The sequence below is a fragment of the Curcuma longa genome, unplaced genomic scaffold (assembly GCF_044706935.1).
Source record: "Curcuma longa cultivar G26 ecotype Majalengka, Jawa Barat unplaced genomic scaffold, ITB_CL_G26_1.1 contig_25569, whole genome shotgun sequence".
Lineage (NCBI taxonomy): Eukaryota > Viridiplantae > Streptophyta > Magnoliopsida > Zingiberales > Zingiberaceae > Curcuma > Curcuma longa.
In genome coordinates this window covers 57,219-77,498 of record NW_027432811.1, presented here as the reverse complement: position 1 = coordinate 77,498, position 20,280 = coordinate 57,219, and the positions used below count along the sequence as shown (strand labels likewise).

General features: G+C 44.1%; 6 protein-coding genes and 2 pseudogenes across 6 annotated transcripts; 3 read left to right on the top strand and 5 right to left on the bottom strand.

Moving 5' to 3' along the window:
• Positions 1-1,221: 1,221 nt before the first annotated feature.
• On the bottom strand, positions 1,222-2,314 carry LOC141818641 (adenylate isopentenyltransferase 4-like). The gene is given in 2 exon segments (XM_074706093.1): positions 1,222-1,513; positions 1,515-2,314. Coding segments are annotated over 2 exon segments (1,092 nt in total).
• A 1,273-nt stretch (positions 2,315-3,587) lies between these two features.
• LOC141818656 (uncharacterized) lies at positions 3,588-5,173 on the top strand (annotated as a pseudogene).
• On the bottom strand, positions 5,166-6,126 carry LOC141818657 (uncharacterized). Its single transcript, XM_074706109.1, has 2 exons — positions 5,679-6,126; positions 5,166-5,584 (listed from the first exon to the last, which is right to left on the bottom strand). Exons 1-2 carry the CDS (start codon positions 5,934-5,936, stop codon positions 5,441-5,443), a joined length of 402 nt encoding a protein of 133 aa, XP_074562210.1. The 5' UTR covers positions 5,937-6,126; the 3' UTR covers positions 5,166-5,440.
• Positions 6,127-6,385: 259 nt separating this feature from the next.
• LOC141818655 (photosystem II 5 kDa protein, chloroplastic) lies at positions 6,386-6,892 on the top strand. The gene has a single exon (XM_074706108.1). It carries the CDS (start codon positions 6,421-6,423, stop codon positions 6,757-6,759), a length of 339 nt encoding a protein of 112 aa, XP_074562209.1. The 5' UTR covers positions 6,386-6,420; the 3' UTR covers positions 6,760-6,892.
• Positions 6,893-8,394: 1,502 nt separating this feature from the next.
• On the top strand, positions 8,395-11,819 carry LOC141818658 (zinc finger CCCH domain-containing protein 24-like). The gene is made up of 2 exons (XM_074706110.1): positions 8,395-8,516; positions 9,099-11,819. The coding sequence occupies exon 2, from the start codon at positions 9,212-9,214 to the stop codon at positions 11,327-11,329; it is 2,118 nt and encodes a 705-aa protein (XP_074562211.1). The 5' UTR covers positions 8,395-8,516; positions 9,099-9,211; the 3' UTR covers positions 11,330-11,819.
• A 979-nt stretch (positions 11,820-12,798) lies between these two features.
• LOC141818665 (uncharacterized) lies at positions 12,799-14,293 on the bottom strand (annotated as a pseudogene).
• A 381-nt stretch (positions 14,294-14,674) lies between these two features.
• LOC141818663 (homeobox-leucine zipper protein HOX12-like) lies at positions 14,675-15,727 on the bottom strand. The gene is made up of 3 exons (XM_074706119.1): positions 15,564-15,727; positions 15,162-15,487; positions 14,675-15,074 (listed from the first exon to the last, which is right to left on the bottom strand). Exons 1-3 carry the CDS (start codon positions 15,640-15,642, stop codon positions 14,820-14,822), a joined length of 660 nt encoding a protein of 219 aa, XP_074562220.1. The 5' UTR covers positions 15,643-15,727; the 3' UTR covers positions 14,675-14,819.
• A 1,168-nt stretch (positions 15,728-16,895) lies between these two features.
• Positions 16,896-19,964, bottom strand: LOC141818651 (protein BZR1 homolog 1-like). The gene is made up of 2 exons (XM_074706104.1): positions 19,638-19,964; positions 16,896-17,819 (listed from the first exon to the last, which is right to left on the bottom strand). The coding sequence occupies exons 1-2, from the start codon at positions 19,854-19,856 to the stop codon at positions 17,118-17,120; spliced, it is 921 nt and encodes a 306-aa protein (XP_074562205.1). The 5' UTR covers positions 19,857-19,964; the 3' UTR covers positions 16,896-17,117.
• Positions 19,965-20,280: the final 316 nt, after the last annotated feature.

Sequence of the window (20,280 nt, the reverse complement as noted above, 5' to 3'; positions counted from 1 at the left end):
AAATATCCTCTTCCTACAGTGACCAACTATAACTTTTCGATTTACCTCTTTACAGATAGTCATGAGGTCAATCGTGTGAGACCAATATGGTGATGGATTTCACCTTTTGTTATAATGTATTATATTATAATATGTATTTACCTCCTCATAAATAGTTATGCAGGCCGACCGTGTGAGAATGTTGGGATGGTAGATTTTACCTTTTACTATAATGTATTATAACATGTAATTTCTCCAATGAGATTAAGAATTCTAATCTTTGCTCTTCCATTGAGCCCGAAGTTTAATCAAAATGTTGGGATTATCTCATTCAAAGTTGTTAATTAGAAGTCGATAGAACTACACAGGATCAAGTCAAAGATTTCATACTTGTCTATATTTGTGGTTTATGTTCAGCCGATCTCACCTAATTCAATGAAGATGCTCATGCAATTGCGTTGACTATTATTGATGTAACGGTGCCTTTGTGGAATTAATTCTAATCAACTTGGCTTAGTTGACTAATGAGACTAATATAGAAAATAATAACAACGAGAGAAGCCATCTTCATAAAAATAAATACCTATTTTTTATTCATTCCACTAATTATTATTGCTTTCCATTGTACTAGATATTCGAAATCTAAAAGATATTTTTATCGCAAATATTTTTTTGTAAAACAAATAAATTTGCTCCTTGATTAGCATGGTTACATTTAAAAATTTATTATTTAAATTTCAAGGGAGCATTATTGGTCGGTTCATGAAAATGAAAAATATTTTCTATTTCCTTAGAAAATAATTTATACTTTAATAATTTTACTCTTTTTAAGAAAATCTAGAATTCTATAGGAACAATATTGTAAGGTTCTTTAAACTGTTTTTTCTATAAAAAATGATAATAAAAAATATGAGAATTTTACAGTAAACCTTTGCTCTTCTCATTAATGATAATTTCTACAAGAATTGTTGTCTTCTATTTAAATTGTGCCTATTCATTCCATCTTGAATGATCAATATTTTCGAATTATTCTTAATATATACACACATTATAATAAATCTTTGCTGTGAGACTAATAAATGTCTGATGATATTAAAATCGAAATCGAAATTCTTAATCTATACACTCTTTAATTGTATTTCAAAGCTGTAAAAATAAAAATTTCAGCCAAAAAAAAAAGTGTTGTTTTATTGATTCATTGTGTTTTTTTTTCCCACTCTGAAAATAAACAGAGTGGAGGTGTTAAATATATGAAATTTTCCGGTGGTGATGGCGGCGGCGGCGGCGGACATCCACCTTTTCTGTTAGAAATTGCTCCACTGCTGCGGCCGCGGGCCGCGCCACGTCCTTCTCCCAAGCCGTTTCCGCCTCCGACGCCGGACCCGCCACGGATGCGGTGGCGTCCAGCCGCCGCAGCGGCCACCCCATCTCCCTCAGACGATCGATCTTCCGCACCTGCTCCTCCGCCAGCCGCCGCGTGTTGGCCTTGATGGCCGACACAGCTGCCTCGTACGTAGCCGGCGTACGCCGTCCCTCCCCGGAAGTACTCCCGGAACTCGGCCACGCCGATGGCCTTGCCCAGCCCTGGGTGCCTCCGCTCCCCTGCTGTCGACGCGGACTCCTCCTCGAAGTACCGCTCCAGCTCCTCTACCATTCCTGCAGCCAACATCTCCTCCACCCGCAGGTCGAGCTTCTCTGCCAACGCGGCCCTGTCGACGTCCACCCACAGGAAGCAGCAGCGGTACCGCAGCGCAGCCTCGATTCTTCCCTGGCAGTCCTCGAACGGGCTCCGGCGCTGGTCGAAGCTCCTGGCGATAGCCGCGTGTATGAAGGAGTTCGACCCACCAGCCATCACCGGCAGCTGTCCACGGACAGCAATCCCCGCAATGGCGCGCGCCGCCATCTCCCGGAACGCCGCGGGAGGGAGATCGCCCGCCTCCGGGTCGAGCTCCCCCAGCAAATGATGCATCACGCCACGACGCTCCGCCATGGGCATCTTATTGGTGGTGACGTCGAGACCCCGATACACCTGAATCTTATCGGAGTTCACCACCTCACCGGCGAACTCAGTGGCGAGCCCAACTGCAAGCTTGGACTTGCCGGTGCCGGTAGCTCCCAGGACCACCACCACCCTCTCCCCCGTCGCATCACCATTGCCACCAACGCGGCAGCCTCCCTGTCGGCAGGAACTCCAGCGCGTGTCCAAATGACGATGGCGACAGCCGTGCGGCGGCAGAGTCGACACAGCCGCATCCGTGACGAAAGCGCGACCGGAGCGAGCTTGCCGCTGCCGGCAAGTGAGCAGAGCTGCGTTGGCGCCTCTTTTGAGTAGCATTCTCATAAAACCCAGACAACAAGCAGCTCCGGCACGAAGACGGTGATGCGAGAGAAGAACAGAGGCATGCCACAAGAAGTGAATCGAGAACAGTAACCCCGGAGATCTCTCCTCGGAAATCGACGCAGATCTTGCGATCAGAAACGCCGGCGATTGAAGTGGCAAATTAGACTTGGCGGTCTCTCTCTCTCTCTCTCAATCGTCGTATGCTCTTCTTGTGGGTGATCGAGTTGGCTTGTGAGTGCGCGGCTGTCTCTACGTCGTCGGGATAAGACCGACACTATCTAACTAACTAACTAACTATAAATGCATTAACGTTGGACAGAAATTTATTCTTGAGACTCAGGAATTAACAGTGAAGAGTATTCAATGATGAACATCTAAATTTCACTGTAACATTGTTATTATTATTATTATTATTATTATTATTATTATTTAATATTAATTATTGATTGCATTTTGCAGTTTGAATGCCAGATCGAATCAAGAAAGAAGTCAGTCACTCTTCAAGCTTGTTGACTTTCTCCAGCCTTGAAATGAAGAAGATTTCCATCAACACTGTATTGCGTTGATTTGAACACTGGATCTCTCTCCAATATTTAGAGAATAGTGTGATGCCTCCCATTAATGTTATTTCATGACGCATACTTAGTTCTAATCCATAAATCTTCAATACAAAGTATTGATTTTATGATTTTTGATGAAATACTTTTAAAAGCATTTTCATTTCAAAATTCAATTAAAATTGTGATAAACTATCTATTTTTTATATTTACATTTTAATTTGTTTCAGGTATTATTCTTAAAATGTTACATATGGGCTTGGCCCATGGGCTTAAAATGGTATCAACTGCCTCTTCGACGTCCACTTTTGAATTGCGCGGGAACACATTCTGGCGGGAGTGACTGCGCGCGTTTTCTCATCGCGACTTTGCCACCACTACGCCGCCTTTGTCGAGAAACTACTTCCACGTTTCCTTCGTACCCACGCCACCTGCTCAGCTTCCGTGGCACCCAAACTTTCTCTATAATTAAATCAATTATTATTATTTATTAGTATTATTTAAACCTTTATATAAATATATCAAATTTATAAACCGGAATGAAAACCGCTTCTCTCCGTCGTGGATCATTTACTTCCAATGAAGGCTTCCACGACCTCACGGTAAGAAAAAGCCTAATCTGAATGGCTCATCAAAGTCGGTCCCACGCGGATCCGTCTCCAAACGTAGGTTGGTGTTTTCTTGGGGAAGGGATATCGAGTGGGAGATTTAAATCCCAATTTTACCACTACGGCATTCGACCGCTTCCGCGCCGCCGCCAAAGGAGGAGCTATAAAACCGGAAGCGCCGAGTGGAAAAAGGTAGAGAAATTGTGAGTCTTTTACCAGTGCTCGGAGGGTGAAGGAATTGATCGGTCTTCCGCTGCAAAAGCTGCACAATCGTGTTCTTGTCGTCGCTTTGCTGCTCTCGATCGTCGAAGGAAGCAGAGAAGTAGAAGCAAGAGCCGGGACCTGGTAATTTATGTCGGATTTTGACATCGTCTTGCGATTCTGCTTTCCGAAGGAAGAACAAGGGTTCGCTACCCGTTCTTGCTATTCTTCCGCAATCTGTATGAAAAAGAAGCTTGCTTTTCTGGGATCCATGTGCTTCAGACAACGTTGGTAGGGATATTTTGAAGTGAAAATAGTGATCTCTTGTGTTCGATCTGGTTGTTGATGGGCCTGAGTTTGTTTGACGAATTGTTTGATCTTGCAGGGCTGGATTTGGTTTCGGAGTGAAGTATTTCGGATTTCTTCATATATTTCGGTGTTTCCCTTCCGCCCTCACTTGAAGCGAGAACGTTGGTCTCAGTTCAAGTTTGCAGTGTTGAAAATCTCAACTTGGAAGTGATTTTGGTGCTTTGCTTGTAGCCAGAATGAGAACGAGGAGGAAAATGAAGAAATTGGAGAGTTTAGATTCCTCCAGTTTGAATCCAGTGGAAGAATCGGAGGGGTCTGCTTCATTGGATTCTGATTCGTTGAAAATGTTGAGCAGTTCGGACAAGATCGGTAAATGGATCAGGCAAGTTCGAGTCTTGTTCGCTGACCCTGATGCCACCGATTCTTCCAGCGAAGAAGAGGATGATAACCATGGTGGCGGTTTGAAGAAGAGAAAACGAGTTGCTTTCGTGATCCCCGTAGTCCCTGCAGCCGCAACTCACAGGCCCACAAATCTCTCAAAGCCGATGAAGATCCTCACCTCCGGGAAGCAGAAAGGTATACGGCAGCGGCGGTATGGAAAATGGGCGGCGGAGATCAGAGATCCTATCCGTGGCCTTCGTCTCTGGCTGGGCACCTTTCCGACCGCCGATAAGGCGGCCGAGGCTTACCGTGCGGCTGCGAGGCGGATTGAGAAAGAAAAGTCCCTTCTGCAACGCGAGCAGCGCTACTCCAATGACGAAGCCGCTGTCGCCGGCTCCATTTCATCTTCCTCTTCAGCGACAACGGCGCAGGCGCTGGGGGTCCCCCGTTCCATCGTCCTCTGTCCTCGAAGCTTCCTGCTCGGCGGAAGAAAGTGCTTCCGCTGTTGCCGCTGCTGTGGCGGCGGCGGCGGCGGTGGAGTGGATTGCAAGCATAGCCATGCCGGAAGTGGAATTCGGGCTCGATGAAGAGCCATTCTTGGTCGGCGAGCTCGTTGAGGATTGGATCGGGCTCGCTGATCTGCCGCTGTGGGAGAACCAGTTGGACAGCGGAGATTTTTCATTTCTAGATCTTTAAAATTAATATTTAGAATGCAATATCTGTTTTCATATTAGAAATCGTGTTTTTTTTTGATCATATTGTAAAATGCTAATGTAAATATATATGGCTTCAGCAGTTCTTCATTTCTTAAACCAAAAATAGCAAAGTTTTTCAAGGAAAAGCGTAAGTTCTTGATAAATTCAGAAAATAGATGAAGATTATTACTTGAAAAGAGCAACGATTTCCAGTATCAACCTTTTCCTCTTCAACATCTAGACCCTTCTTCCCTAATTAGGGCAAATTGGGAAAAGACGCCTCTTTTACGTCCTCCATGATCGTTTCATCTTCCTTGATCTGCACCAGTTGGGGCCGGAGCACGGACGAATGGCGGTAGAAGTACCTTATCAACATTTTGGGGAAAGCTTCCTGGAGATTCCTCTGCTCTGGCTTCTCCTCAGCTTGAGCCCCTGCATCTTCTTTTCGAGCTCATGGAACCCATCTCCAAGGGATCCCCGATGGTCCGCTCTCCCATCGATCTTCTTCCTCCCCTAGTCAACACCCAACAATGATCACAAAAAGAGAAGCAGCAGAAAGGGCGGTCTATGGAACCATTAATCAGTCGTTTCACGTATCTGGACGAACCCCTCTTTGACGGATCTTATCACAGCATCCGTAGGCGCCACTTCTGCCCCCAATTTCCGCAGCACCAACCCCCGATCCATCCTCAAAAAAGTCACGCTGGGCGCCAAGGATCTCCGCCTGGGTCCGCCATGAGCAGGACAACCCCACCACCGACTCCACCGGCGTCCTATTGCTCGCCTCCTGATCCAGTAGATCCCAAGGATTTTGTCGGAGGCCTGGTTTCTGCCCTCTCGGCCGCCGCAGCAGGGGGAGGGCCATCGGCGTGCCCGGCTGCCTGCCCCTTCCGTGCCTCGCCGCGCTTCCACCTCCTCTTTCTTCGACCCAGACCACGCCGCTACATCTCCTCCTTCTTCATCGATCTCGAGAAAAGGAATCGATTTGCCAACTGCAGCGCACATCGCCGGAGACGATCTACCGGGGTGCCTCGTGGTCCGCGAACAGATGCCCATTTGAAATGATCTCGTCGATCTTAAATACCAAAAACACCCTCAATTTCTTTCCTAAATTACGTCCGTAATTAGTATTAATATTTTAATTTATTTCTAATAAATTTTATCCAGTCCACCTCTCGTCCCTCCTGTTATCCACCCGTCCGACGTGTAAGCAAGCTATTGGACGTATTATCCTCTGTGATAAGATTGGCAAATCGGCGCCTCACGTGCCCCATCTCCTCCCTCGCCCACCACTAGTTATTAGCTAACGCGCTCCAGCACCGCCCTCACTGCGCGTTGAATCCAATCCAATGGCATCGCTCACCATGATGGCTTCCATCCTCGGCGGCGCCGCCACCCTCGCCGCCCGCCCGTCCCTCAACTCCGGACGCCGGAGCCTCGTCGTCGCCAAGGCAGCCGCACCAACAGCTCACGATCACGCAGCTAGTTTCAAGCCCGACGACCGCGACGACGAGAACGCCGGAGGGCGCAGGGCTGTGATGTTCGCCGCCGCTGCCGCCGCGGCGTGCGCCGTCGGGCAGGGAATCGCTATGGCGCTGGACGAACCGAAGAAGGGAACGCCGGAGGCGAAGAAAAAGTACGGCCCGGTGTGCGTGACGATGCCGACGGCCAAGATCTGCCACAAGTGAAGACGTGCCACGAGTTAAATGGGCCGGGCTGGGCCTTGTACTTAGGATCCATTGGGCTTCCATTTGGCGGCTGGTGCATCGATGTAATCTTGTGATTAAACTACCACTTAATGTGTCTTTATTTTCGCCTTAATCGGAATCAAATTATGAATCTATAATTTATAGAGTTCGTTTCGTTAATTTATAGCTGACATTGAAATAATAATTATGTCGGTTGGAAAGTTATATCATTAACTTTTGGCATAAGAATATCATTAACTTTTGAAAAGTTATATACACACGATATAGTTCATGGTGTAGTTCATAATCACAAGGACGATCATTTATTCTAAAAGCTAATATTCTTCGCATAAAAAAGAGCGAACAGGATAAGGGAATACCTTTCGGTTGCTTGTTGTAAGTTAAGTAGAAGATCTATTGGAATGAGATTCCTATGCGGCATGAATATGAATAGATCTTCCACAAACTACAAGTTTTGACAAGTTGCTCGTATACAAATTAACCTTAGCTTTGTCTCTTTCTTAATTACGAAGAACTCCATTTACATATATATTAACTTTAATTAGTGGATATATTTTTTCCGACTAACTACATATTTAGCAAATCATATTAATATAAATAACTTATATTACTATAAAAAATTTGTCGGCTATTTGGAAAATTTGTGGATATTATAGCTTTGACTTTATATTATATATTAAATATATTTTTATCAACTTATAGCAATTTAAACTAAATTAGTATGATTTTTTAGCTATAATAACATTGTAATAACAGTATTTTTAGGATGAAAAATGTAATTTTTTTATAATGAAAATAATAATAAGAGGATTTTTACACTATGTTCTATTGCAAGAATTTTTACCAGTAATAACAAAATGGAAAGAAAATAAATTAAAAATTTCTTTTAATTATAGGATATCTTACTTTTTTTCCCCTCTTATATTTGATTTTATTTTATTTTATAATCTAACTTTTATCCATTCAAAGTTTTTGAAGACAAGAAACCCTTTGATTGGCTCAATGGTTGTTTAATAAAACACAAATTCTTTTTTTTTCCTTAAAATAATTTATGCACGATTATTTGTAATGAATTTAGTCAAAATGTGTTTGAACCGTCGGATCTAGCCTTTCCCGATCTTGAAAGCGTGGCCGGTCCAATCGCTGGACCGCACTCGACCGGGCCAACCGAGCCGCGGACTTCACCACGGATTCAAATCGAGCACAATCTCCACTCCACCCCACGCGACCTTATCCGGTCACCGGCCTCACCTACGCCGCTACTCGTCCTCTTATTCTCACCGCTTCACTTTATCACTCCCACCGTCTACCTTTATTTCTACCCGCCTCATCATTGGTCATATGCTTGGGCACCACATGCTGAACCTAGTAACGGATAGAGTTATTTACACTTGAAGAACAGGGACGTCAACGGGTGAAATTTCGCGTGCCATTAATCTCCTGCATGGTCGGTAATAAGAAGGGGTAAATGCGCGAAATGGAAATCGACGGTCCCGTTTCATTCGTGTTTCATCTCATTTCGTTTCGTTTGGAAGAGCGGTCTACTGCCCGCTTTGCTCATTGCCTTCCTCTTTTATATCTGTGAGGTTTCCGCGAGTCGGCGATCGAGCTGTGGCGGCGGCGCGGAGTCTGCCCACTAGGTTGTTGGTTGACCGAAGAGGTCGCTGTGTCGTCCGCCGTCTCTTGTTGAGGCCTTTTCTGAGTACTGCGGAAATATTGCAAGTCCTCGATCCCTGGTTAGTTGTTCTTGACTTCCTCGCTTGTTGTCTGCTCAAGGGAAATCTGTTAGTGATCTTAGTTTCTAGCTTCGATGTTTATGTTCGTCGCTTAGCCGCTTTGTTCGATCTCTTCTATGCTGCCTGCAAAACAGAATAAGTGAGCTGCGTTGGTTTCAGGTTATGTATTTTGTCAATGATTTGAGTAAAAGTAAGCGTTTTGATCTGTTTTTGCGGATTATTTCAACGGAATGGTCTGGTAAACGCCTGTTTGTTCCCGTTTCTTTTATTTTCGATGCTCGATGCAGGAATTTTTTTGCCACCTGAAGACATTCCCGTCGCTAGGGTTTATAACAGATTAGGTTTTTTTGCGTGTATCTTCATGTATTTTTTCTTCTTTTTAACGCTTTGGTGCTAAAAGGAGAAAATCTGTAGATTTAAGGAACCATGATTTTTTTTCTTCTATCCGTATCGACCAAAAGTTTAATTTTTTCTCGTGTCGTCCGCTGGAAATCCTTGACCAAATCTTTGGTGGTCTTCGATTTCTTCCCCATTAATCTTTCTGAACTTGTAAAAATGCGATTTTTTATCCTTCCTTACCAGGCCTACTTCCAGTCACCCGCAATAAGAGCGGATTCCTGCAAGGCATAAAGCTTTCGTCCACGCCGGCAAAGTCACCTCTTGAAGGAAGGAAATATTTCTCTCAGATAATCGAAATGCATACCCTCACCGTGAAGGTCGACGAGTCGTTTTCTAGTCTCCTCGAGTTCGCATCCGACAATGACGTGGACGGCTTCACCCGATCCCTCGAACGCAATCCATCAGCCGTTGACGAGGTCGGCCTTTGGTACGTCCGAAGCAATGATTCCAATCGCATGATGCTGGACCAACGAACCCCATTGATGGTGGCTTCTACGTACGGGAGTCTCGAGGTCCTCAAGCTCATCCTCTCTCAGGCTTCTATCGACGTCAACCGTGTTTCTGGACACAACGCCACCACCGCGCTTCACTGTGCTGCGTCTGGTGGCTCCTTGGCTGCAGTTGATGTTGTGAAGGCTCTTCTTGCTGCTGGTGCTGATCCCACGGTGGTTGACGCCAATGGAAACCGCCCAGCTGACATTATTGTAGTACCCCCCAAGTCGCCTTTTGCAAGGAATTCCCTCGAGCAACTCCTGGGTAAGTGTACGATTTCGAGTTATGGTGGGAACAACAAAAATCTTCCCATCGTGACGACTACCTCATCAAATTCTCTGTCTGCTGTTGAGAGTGATTTGGCCTCCTCGCCTCCAGCCAAGTACCCTGACCTCCCACCACTGACTGTGCCGCCTAAAAAAGAGTATCCAGTAGATCCTACGCTTCCAGATATCAAGAACAACATCTATGCAACAGATGAGTTCCGCATGTTCTCGTTCAAGATCCGCCCTTGCTCTCGTGCATATTCCCATGACTGGACTGAGTGTCCGTTTGTTCATCCTGGTGAGAATGCTAGGCGTCGTGATCCAAGAAAGTATCACTATAGCTGTGTCCCTTGCCCTGACTTCCGGAAGGGCTCTTGCAGGAGGGGGGACTTGTGCGAGTATGCTCATGGGGTGTTTGAGTCCTGGCTTCACCCTGCGCAGTATCGCACAAGACTATGTAAAGATGGAACCAACTGCTCTCGCCAAGTATGTTTCTTTGCACACACAAATGAGGAGCTCCGCCCACTCCATATGTCCACTGGATCCATGGATCCCTCCCCTCGAGCAGCCTCATCTGCTGCAATGGAGATGGCAGTTGCGATGGGTTTCATCCCTAGGTCACCTTCTGCTGTTATGGCTTCCTTCACACCACCAGTTTCGCCTTCGGTGAATGGTTCTGGACAGTCATTGGGTTGGCCACAGCCGAACATACCCACATTAAATCTTCCTGCAAGTAATCTTCAATCAAGCAGATTACGGTCCTCTCTCAATGCACGAGACATGCTGGTGGATGACCTCACACTTTTGTCTGAGTTTAGTTCCCAACAATCTTTGAATGACATGCACTATTCTCGACTTAACTCTATGGCGATGGCTGGGAATTCTCCGGTCAGAACCAAGCCCCTGAATCCTGCAAATCTTGATGATATTTTTTCTGCAGAAATGACCTTGTCGCCTAGGTGTAATGCTGATCATGGGGGCATATTTTCTCCATCGAACAAGAATGCCATGCTCAGTCAGTTTCACAATCTGCAGCAACAGCAGAGCTTGCTTTCACCCATTAACACTAATGTATATTCACCCAAGGCAATGGATTCTCAGCAACTTCCTGCTCACTCATCTCTATTACAGGCCTCCCGTAATATCTCTTCTCCTGGTGTTATGTCACCTCGAAGCATGGAGCCTATTTCTCCATTAAGTTCTCGCCTGTCTGTTCTTTCACAGAGAGAGAGGCAGCAACAGACTCAACGGAGCCTGAGCTCACATGATCTTGGTCCCATCTCATCTCCGGTGATTGGCTCTCCTGTTAATTCATCACTGCCCAATTGGGCATCTCCTTCCCGTGTTCCTGATTGGGGATTAAATGGTGAAGAGCTAGGACATCTCAAACGATCATCTTCATTTAAGCTAGGAGGAGATGGGGATGAACTTGATGTATCATGGGTCCATTCACTCGTGAGGGAATCACCTCCTGAGAAAGTGGTTTCTGCTGCCATGGTCTCTCCTGGGCCTCCTCGCGCGCCTGTATATGATGGTGAGAATTCTCATTCAAATGACCAGATGGATGGGGGGATTGATCAAGCTGCAGTACTTGGTGCATGGCTTGAACAGATGCAGTTTGATCAGATGGTAAACAAATTTTCTCTAGAATGTTAGAAGGAAAAAATTGGTAGTAGTTATCAACATCAGCAAAACATTATTCTTTTTGGTCGATTGAATTATCAAGAGAAAGTAAAGAAAGTAGCAGACAGTGATGCTGAAATCCAGATATTCATTTATTCTGAACAGACTTATTATTACCACAAAGAATTCAATTAACTAGGATCCAATGACTTTCACTCGTGATTCTCTCAAAAGTATACTAGGTGACTGCTTTCTAGTATTTTGAAGTTTCTTTTTGTTTCTTATTTTGTAGTTAGTAATCTCCAAACTTATTATATTGGATGCTGTGAAATTTGTGTAATGTACTTCTGTTTACCTTGTTATTTGGTTTATTATGATGCGTTCATTAGAGGAACCTACCTAGCCATGGAGAAAAAGCATGGTCAGTGTCAACTTTATGAAGTTGACTGGTTTTGTATTGGTTCTTGTAAAAGATGATTTGAACACATGATCAAGTGCCCCACTTGGGTGCATGAATTGTTTAGATGTTCAGTGCACAAGCTATTGAATTCAAGCAACTTTTTTTGGCAACTTTATTGCTATCATTTCAATTCCTTTATTTCTTTACTCAATCTTCTGTTCATGTTCATGTGCTCATAGTTATTGTTCATTACTCCTTGCATGTTACCTGTTGCCTTTATCGAGATTTTCTTCCTAAAGTGATGGATATGACTTATTTTGTTCCTCTTAAATATACATTGCAATTGATATGGTGGGGCTTGTTTTTAGATTGGAATTTGTTGGGTGGTACTACTTTTTGAGCTTCCATGATGTGGCTTTTTTACAAAAATTGTTTGGCTTCTTGTTAGATTTGTTATATATAGTGGATTTTTTATGCATCTTTTCGAATATATATTTTAAATATTTTATAATATATGAACTCAAGGGAATTAATTCTCAATCTTTCATTTGGGGTATGAAAAAAAAACCCTCAAATGCAATCTAATTTTATCCCCCAAAAAAAAATCTGAAATGCTTCCTTTTAAATTTCCAGCTTTTTTTTTTTTTTTTAGAGTTTTTGGCGCTTTTCAGGTGTATTAAAAATTTTAAATATTCATTATTTTCTTAATTATAAGAAAACAAGAGTAATATTCTTTTGGATGTTATGTTTGACCAAATAAGATCGTTTAGAAAATCTACCTATAACCATTTTCATTTGACCAAACAAGAGTAATCTAATTTTTGAATACTTAGATTATGTAGTCCTAAAAATAGCATAAAAAACACACTGGCTATCCAGATAATCTACATATTAATGGTAATATATAGACCAGATCATACGACAAATGGAAGAAACGTCTGTTTGATTCAGATTCTATGTAATTACACCAGCTCACATGTTTATTCCTTCACAAATCACATGGCGAATGCAACGCCACAACAAATAATTGAATGGAACAGCAAGAAGCCAGAGCGAAATCTGACAAGGAAACTAATTGTTTCTGCCATGAAAGAACAAGAATCTACTCCAGATAAGAACAAGGTTTCAGAAACCAAAACAAATCAGCTGTAGTCCCTCCAGAATCACCAACCACAGACACATTGCTGCGACCTTCTTCGTCCTTGAGCGCTAATAGCGCTTTCTGTTCTGTGTCTTGAAGAACTGCCCTTTCCTGATCAAGCGTAATCAAGAATCATTAGGAGAGTGTAAGAAATATCTGACATTGTCGATCACGTTCTACTAATTTCAGAGAGTGTGTATCGCTCACCGGCTTGATGTTGAGAGGGGATCGTCCGTTAGCAGTGCCTTTGCGTTCTTTACACCGCGAGGGGAAGGGAAACGCTGTGGTGTTGGAGGATTTGCTCTGACCTCCTTCGGAAATGTTGATTTCTCGATCTCAATCTTCAGTTTGCTGCAGAATTTTTTATGATGATGAGGAGAAAAATGATGAAGAAGAAAAGAAAATTAGAGTTTTGGTGTGTGTTTGATTACTTTGGGATCAGAAGCTTGCGGTCAGCTGTTTCTGCTTTGTGAGGGCTTTCAGCTACCTTGTGGACCTCCTCCTTGGCCTCTTCTCCGACGGGAATCATCCTCCTACTTCCGACCGCCATCCTCTTGAGCTCGTGGTAGAACTCGGAGATCTGGCTCAATACGTCCTTCCCGGAGAACAAATTCCTGGCCGACATCGTGCTCTTCAGACGAGGTGGTACCTTCTCCGGCTTCGGTTCCTCCCTCTCCTCTTCTACATTTTTCCCGGCGCTCGACTTGATCATCTCTTTCGCGGCGTTCCGCGTCTTTGTCGGGCGGGGGAGACGAGAGGGCGTTGATTGGTTCGGGTCTTGGTTCTCAAGATCCTCTTTGAAAGATTTCGAAGCGGCGGTCTTTGGCTTGAGTGGAGACGCCGGGAGCAGCGGAGCAGCGACGAGGCCTCCTCTTCTCTTCAGCTTGTTCTCGTCTCTAAATCGCCGCAATCAAGAAGGAAAATTAGCCCCTTTCAGCTTCCACCAAACTCATCAAAATGCGAACTTTTTGGTTAGACAATGCAAATCCGATACCTGCGATTGCTGTTTCTTTCTCCGAAAGGCAATCTCTCTGAGCTCGATCTCATCAGCTTCGCCTGGTTGCCCAATCCACCACAATTAAACGATCAAATCGGTAAAAAAAAAAAAAAGATCATTAGATGGAATAAAAGAATTTCAGCATGTTTTCCTTCGAACCTTGGGGTTAGCCATGGCCGAAAGCTTGAAATCTTCGGCAGTCTTGGGGTGATTGCAGTCTGGAACCCAAGAAAGCGAGACATAAAAACGGGAATTCTCGAGCGAAAGACAAAAAAAAAAAAAAAAGGAAGAATCTTTGTCGGAGCAATGACCTGGCCGGCAGAACCAGGCGGTGTCGTCGACGGGAACGTTGTCGGGGGCGGTGAGGTCGAGCCACATAGGGGCGTTGATGTTCTCGTAAGCCTCGTCCCGGACGTACCTCGACTCAACCCTCTTCCAGTCGATTATGGCCGGCTCCATGGCGAGCGCTTCGCTGGAGGAAAGCGGCGCCGGAGATGGAAACCTAGAGAAGGCAGAGAGTGAAGTGGCGGATCAAGAGAGGAAGAGGAAGGAGGGCGTCGGGGATTCGTCGGAGAGTTTGTGTAACGTTACGCTTCTTGTGTTAATTTTCCGACCGTTGGAGGGATCGTGGATCCTTGAGTGGGTCCACCTCTAGAAAATAATAATAATAAATAGCTATACAAAATTTCACTTTGCTCCCTCAAGTTTCTTTATTTTCTCAAGTTTCATTTCATCATCGAAATTTCTCCTCCATCGTTTATAGTTATGGAGGGGTCGAACGATTCGGCGGCGGCGGCGGCGGCGGCCTGCCTTCTACCTTCAGCCACTCGCTTTGCAAGAGGACAGAGTTGATGTTATCGAATCTGATGTTTCTGTTTCCTAGTGAAACAGTAAGAGATGATCTAAGACTTCCATAGGAATCACAATTTACAGCTATAGATCCGATTGTTAGGTAGTAAATTTAATGATGCAAAACACTAAATAATTACAATTCCACCGAGTGATCATTGAAAGCTGCCCACTCCATTGTTGTCATGTAGCTGTTGAAGTCATAGTCATGCATGTACGTGAGCTCTGCTTCTCCTTCCACCCCGAGCTCCCCAGCCAATGGGAGGACGCTTGAGAAACATGAGCTTGGGCTGCCATTACCGACGCCTGCGTCGGGAGCTGCATTCATGCCCGGGGAGAGCTTCCTTATCTGCTCCTCTGCTTCCACAAGCCTCTGTTTCAGGTTCAGCACCTGCAAATAGATCGATCGATCGCAGCTCAGCCATGCTTGCGCAAGCATGAGCTAGTAGTAGTACTACTACTACGAGTTGAAGCTGACCTCGTTCTCCAGGTGGTATTTCTCGACGGCGGCGGCGTCGTGAGCGGCCTTCAACTTGGCGTAGTCCTCCACCATCTGCTTGTTCTTGTGCCGCGCCCGCCGGTTCTGGAACCACACAGCCACCTGCTTGGAGTCCAGCCCGAGCTTGGCGGCCAACCGGTCCTTCCTCCCCGTCTCTAATCTCCTCTCCTCCGAGAAGCTCCTCTCCAAGAACTCCACCTGCTCCTCGCTCAGCCTCCTCTTCTTTCCGTCGCCGTCACCGTCACCGTCACCCTCGTTCGCCTTCCTCCTCCTCCGGCGCACCCTGGTCCGCTCGCTTACTGTCGCTGCATAGTTAACGAATTTTAATTGCAATTGTATTCACATGAATAACTGCATGAGAAGATGAACTGCAAATCCAACCTCGAAGAGGCATCTGGTAACCAAACGAGGAGGAGAAAAGCACTTGTTCTTCCACAGTGGTCATGCTCGTTTCACTCATCTTCTTCTGTCCTGCTGCCAATGCAGATAATTCACTAATTGCCGGAAGGGATCAGACTGCAGTTCGCTAAATGCTACTGTATCGAACAGGCTTAGGCTTGGGCTTATTTATAGGTGGTAGGTGAAGCACAAAGACCCTTCAAGAAAGTCTGGAACGACATCAAGATGCATTTGTTAATCAATCACAGTCCATGGAAGCTGGATTGCTGTCGTTAAATCCCAAGATCATTAGAGGAAACGAGGGGATGAGTCAGTGATTCACGTGATTTGATATATTTTATCTCATTTGTCCACGTCAAGATCAGAAAGAATGCCATGCTCGATCTGATCGCTGGGAAACAGCAAAATTTACTGGCACTTATAAAGAAACAGGTTAGCACTAATCTTTTCCTTTGTACCTCATAATTTCCTCGTGGTTAATGGTGCAGTAATGTATTGCATTTATACGTGCAAAATTGGCAAGTTTGGATTAAACTTCCAAGGTCTAAAGCTGGGAAAAACCTCATCTTTATATGCAAAGAACCGATCATAATCTTATAGGAGAGGATAAGCATTATATTATCCATTGAATCTTCCTGTAAAATAATGGTTCTATGGCCAAGCCTTCACTGTGCACGCTCGGCTGATGCCTCAGTTTCATCTCTGCACTCAGGTTTGAATGCTACACTTGCTCTAGCTTGATTTGACCTGCCTGATGCAGTAGAAGCTTTTCTTTAATCTCGCTAGCGAACAGTGTATCAGTTTTGGAAACCTCCGCCGCAATAATGGCGTAGAGCCGTCTCCCATTTGATCAGTCACTTCGTCTCTGCATCTGATTCAAAGGTCTGTGCAAGATAACATCGAATGTTCAGCTTGAAAAAAACATGGAAACTTGGGAGGGTCCCTTGGCCTTGAGGGGTTGCACCTGGCTTGCCTCTCTGAGGTAGTTCCAATCCTCCAACCATGCACATCTCTGCCACTGTCTTGTTGACTTCCGATTCCCACATCTTCCTTCCTTCCTTCTTCCTGTTGCAATACAAGCAAATCTTATCTCCTCCCTGTCACTCATGGAGGCTAAGTCATCACTTTAGCTGTAAGGATTAGCATGACTAAGAGTAGTATTGTGGGCTCCTAGAAATGGAGCTATCCACACTGTCTCTTCTTCCAGCTTTAGGCCATGACTGTCATCTTTCACTGATGTGATGTGCCTTCTTCATAAAAGGGTTAAGTCCATAGCAATGGACAAACAAACAGTAATGAGATTGACTCCATATATAGATTCAGTGAACCACAAGCTCTGCATTGGCATTTGGTAGATTAACTTTCGATAAATATTCATAACATAATACATTCACATGGAAATCATTAAGTCATTGGCACAACTCGGCTACTGAAGACCAAGACAATCACATACTGAGAATATCTAGACAACAAAGAATGGATGCTGAACTTGGAAAACAAATGCACATAGTAAGCAAAGGTGTAACATGTGATGTTTCACTTTGGTGTTGCACCTCCGATTCCCAAAGTGAGCTGAATGTCATCTGGTCCAACATCGTGAATTTTCTCGCCCTCCCATGGCTTCACCCACATGTTCTCAAATTCAAACTCTGCACCATCACGTCCCCTCTCCGAGATCCCTCCTGACGAGCCTGCTGCAGTCCCCTCCATCACAACGAAGGGCTTAACAAGGTTGAAAGTCGGGGAACCAGGGACTGCTGTCTGGAAGCTGACCCCCCGGCCAGAGTCAATCGTGGATGCATCAGACTCGTCGCATTCAGGTATTGTGGTAGGTTGCACCGGTTGGTGGTCTCTATTGGGGCTAGAAGGAGCAGAAATAGCATAAAGAGAATGGCAGAATGCATTGTCTAGATTTCGAATCTTGGGTGGGCGGGAGGCAGTAGGGGATGATATTGGTGGGGTCACTGGGGCACTATTAGATATGCGAAGCGGGGGAAGGGATGTAAGATTTTGGAGAAACGGGAGGAGATACGAGGGATTGACACTGGGGTTGTGGACATTATCATGCCGGCTGGGGCTTGGGAAAGACGATGTCGATGGGCTTGCATGGTAGGAAGGAGCAGGACTTGGGAAAGATGAGGAGAGCGGACTCAACAGAGGGGACGAGGAGCTTGGACTTATGCCAGAAGATGGAGCAACAACTAAAGATTGTGGAGGTGCTGGTGGTAGCTTGCAACCCTGCCGATAGATCAATCATCAGTCAGCACCTATACATTACAAGCTTAAGGAAGTAAAATTGGAGGAAAAAACATCAATGTTTAGGTGTTATTCAATGATAAATTACATCAACTATGATCAAGTGAAGGAAATGTTTGCCTCTGTCTCTCTGTTCTCAACTAAATCAACAATAAATTGGGTACTACCTTCCAACAATTGCATTTACACACAAGGATGAAGGTGCTGTCTTCTGTGTTATGCCCTAGCAAATGCCCAGCATATGGATTCAACAATCTCTGTATATTTTTAGCATTTATCTTTCTTTGTATAGAGAATTGTATAAAATTCTATAAACAATCCTTATAAATCATTTCAGATAATTATATTGTCTTGCAATCCCAAAGTTTTTATAGTGTCAAAGCCAAGTTCTCCTTCATCCTTCTGTTCACATGATGCATACTTGCAAGAACATTTAGATTGTCTCTCTTTCCCATCCCTACATACAAATGGGCTTACTTCCTCCAACTGGTGAACTTGTCGTTGTTTGCATCATCCATCTTCTCTGACCCTCACAACTAACTCCAAAACCAAGTCATACAATCTACTGCTGCCACTTGTGGCTGTTAATGCAACCATCGTGAACTATTGCAAATAACACTTCATCACATAAGACGGTGATACAACCATTCTACTTTATGCGAAAATCTTAAATTTCTGTAATACTGGATATACACAAGGAACCTGTCGTCCAAGTTTGTCCATAGGGTCAATTAGATCATCTGATCTAACATTAGACACCTAGATGGTAATCTAAAATTTCTACTTCAATTGTATCATTTATGGGACATAATGGGTTTCCTATCTTTTAGCATTTGCAATTCCTTTATTTCTATTGCATAAATAAAAGACCAACAGAAGCAAAAAACCAACCAAGACATTAAGCAAAGTATGAAAATGGACTAAGAAGTTAAAAAAAACAATGAAGAGAATGGAAGTTTTATGAGAGTTAGGATGAGATGGAGTTTCTCAGAATATAAATCTATTGAAAAATTATAGGCAAAGACATAACTGATGCAAAAGAACACCCCAAATCGAAGTTGATAGCCAGGAAAGGCCAACTAAATAGTGTCTTTATGAATCGAAATAAAACAAAATATGCCTAAGAGGGAGGGAATTAATCGAAATGACGAAATCATGAAGCAAATACATCATATATCGACTGTTGTACATAGAGAGGGACGGCCTACTACTGTTACTTGTTTTAAATTGCCTTAACATGGGTATTTTTTTTAATAGATTCATGACATGAAGAACTATTAAGCCAAAGGTTTAACGTCTCGGGGTCATCAGCACTGCCGAACAAATTTGGCAGCTGGAAATTTGGCGTGCAAGACATGACACAATGCAGCATAATACTAAAGTTTCAATGAATGCGTGTGGAGTTGCGGATTACCAGCAAAAAATCATATAAAATTTTCAATGAATGCGTGTGCAGGCTCAAGCAATTGGTTTTTGATTTCTAAACTACTGGCTGTTTCCCCCCATTTTTTTTCCTGTTAACTCCTTGAAGCAACTGCTATGCAATATACTTCTTTCGGAGGATCCTCCAGTTGAATCACATAGCAGCTGCTGACAGTATAACAGGAAAAAAAATTACCGAAAGAAGCGAGGAACTATACATCAAAAGGTTGATAAGTGATCGGAGCCACTAGAAACCCAAAGATCTATTTCATTGCATATGAGCTCTACCATTAGAAATCACAACATTGAATCTCCAACCCAGAACAGAGCACCACCAGAAAGATGAAAGTGTAGGGCAAAAAGACAGAGAGACGATACCTTTCGGTAAGTGGTGCCGTCCTCCTCGACGATCCACCCGGTCTCACGGCACAAGGCCTTGAGGACCTCGTTGTTATCGCAGTGCTTGGGGAGCTTGTAGTTACCCATCGCCCGCAGCCCGGAGAAGATCTTGGCCGCGATCGCCCGCCGCCGCCGCTCCCGCCGCTTGTTGTTCTCCCTCTCCTTCCACGTCGGCTGCCGCCCTCCTTCCGCCGTCATCCCTCAGCTCAGATCCACCCTAATAATACAAAAAAATCCAACCTTTTCTTCTCCTTCTCCACCTCTCTGCTCAAATCCTCCCTGCCCTCTTTCCTCAGCAAATTTCTCTCCCACCGTTACGCATTTATTTATTTATTTTATTATTTTTATAAGAATTTTATTTATATAATAAAAATTAAGAACTAAAGAGGGGCCTGTATTTTTAGTGATGGAAAATGAAGCCAAAAAATTCTTATTGGACAAAAAATATTTAGATCATTTAATTTCAACTAACAAAACAATTATATTTAATGACTAATCTTGAGAAGGATTGGAAGGTAAATAAAACAATATCTCTGTAAACTATTTTGCGAAGGAAGTCTTATGAATACCCTCCTAATTCGTGATTAATTCCCTAATAAATTAACCATAAATGGCAAGTCAA

What these genes read in the sequence shown, in the direction of transcription:
- LOC141818655 (XM_074706108.1), top strand. Translation starts at nt 6,421, where the DNA reads ATGGCATCGCTCACCATGATGGCTTCCATCCTCGGCGGCGCCGCCACC.
- LOC141818657 (XM_074706109.1), bottom strand. Translation starts at nt 5,936, where the DNA reads ATGGCCCTCCCCCTGCTGCGGCGGCCGAGAGGGCAGAAACCAGGCCTC. An exon ending in ATAAGATCCGTCAAAGAGGG is followed by an intron (nt 5,585 to 5,678) that starts GTTCGTCCAGAT and finishes GGTGTTGACTAG; the next exon opens with GGGAGGAAGAAGATCGATGG.
- LOC141818651 (XM_074706104.1), bottom strand. Translation starts at nt 19,856, where the DNA reads ATGACGGCGGAAGGAGGGCGGCAGCCGACGTGGAAGGAGAGGGAGAAC. An exon ending in ACGGCACCACTTACCGAAAG is followed by an intron (nt 17,820 to 19,637) that starts GTATCGTCTCTC and finishes ATCTATCGGCAG; the next exon opens with GGTTGCAAGCTACCACCAGC.
- LOC141818658 (XM_074706110.1), top strand. Translation starts at nt 9,212, where the DNA reads ATGCATACCCTCACCGTGAAGGTCGACGAGTCGTTTTCTAGTCTCCTC.
- LOC141818663 (XM_074706119.1), bottom strand. Translation starts at nt 15,642, where the DNA reads ATGAGTGAAACGAGCATGACCACTGTGGAAGAACAAGTGCTTTTCTCC. An exon ending in TTACCAGATGCCTCTTCGAG is followed by an intron (nt 15,488 to 15,563) that starts GTTGGATTTGCA and finishes TTAACTATGCAG; the next exon opens with CGACAGTAAGCGAGCGGACC. An exon ending in AATACCACCTGGAGAACGAG is followed by an intron (nt 15,075 to 15,161) that starts GTCAGCTTCAAC and finishes ATCTATTTGCAG; the next exon opens with GTGCTGAACCTGAAACAGAG.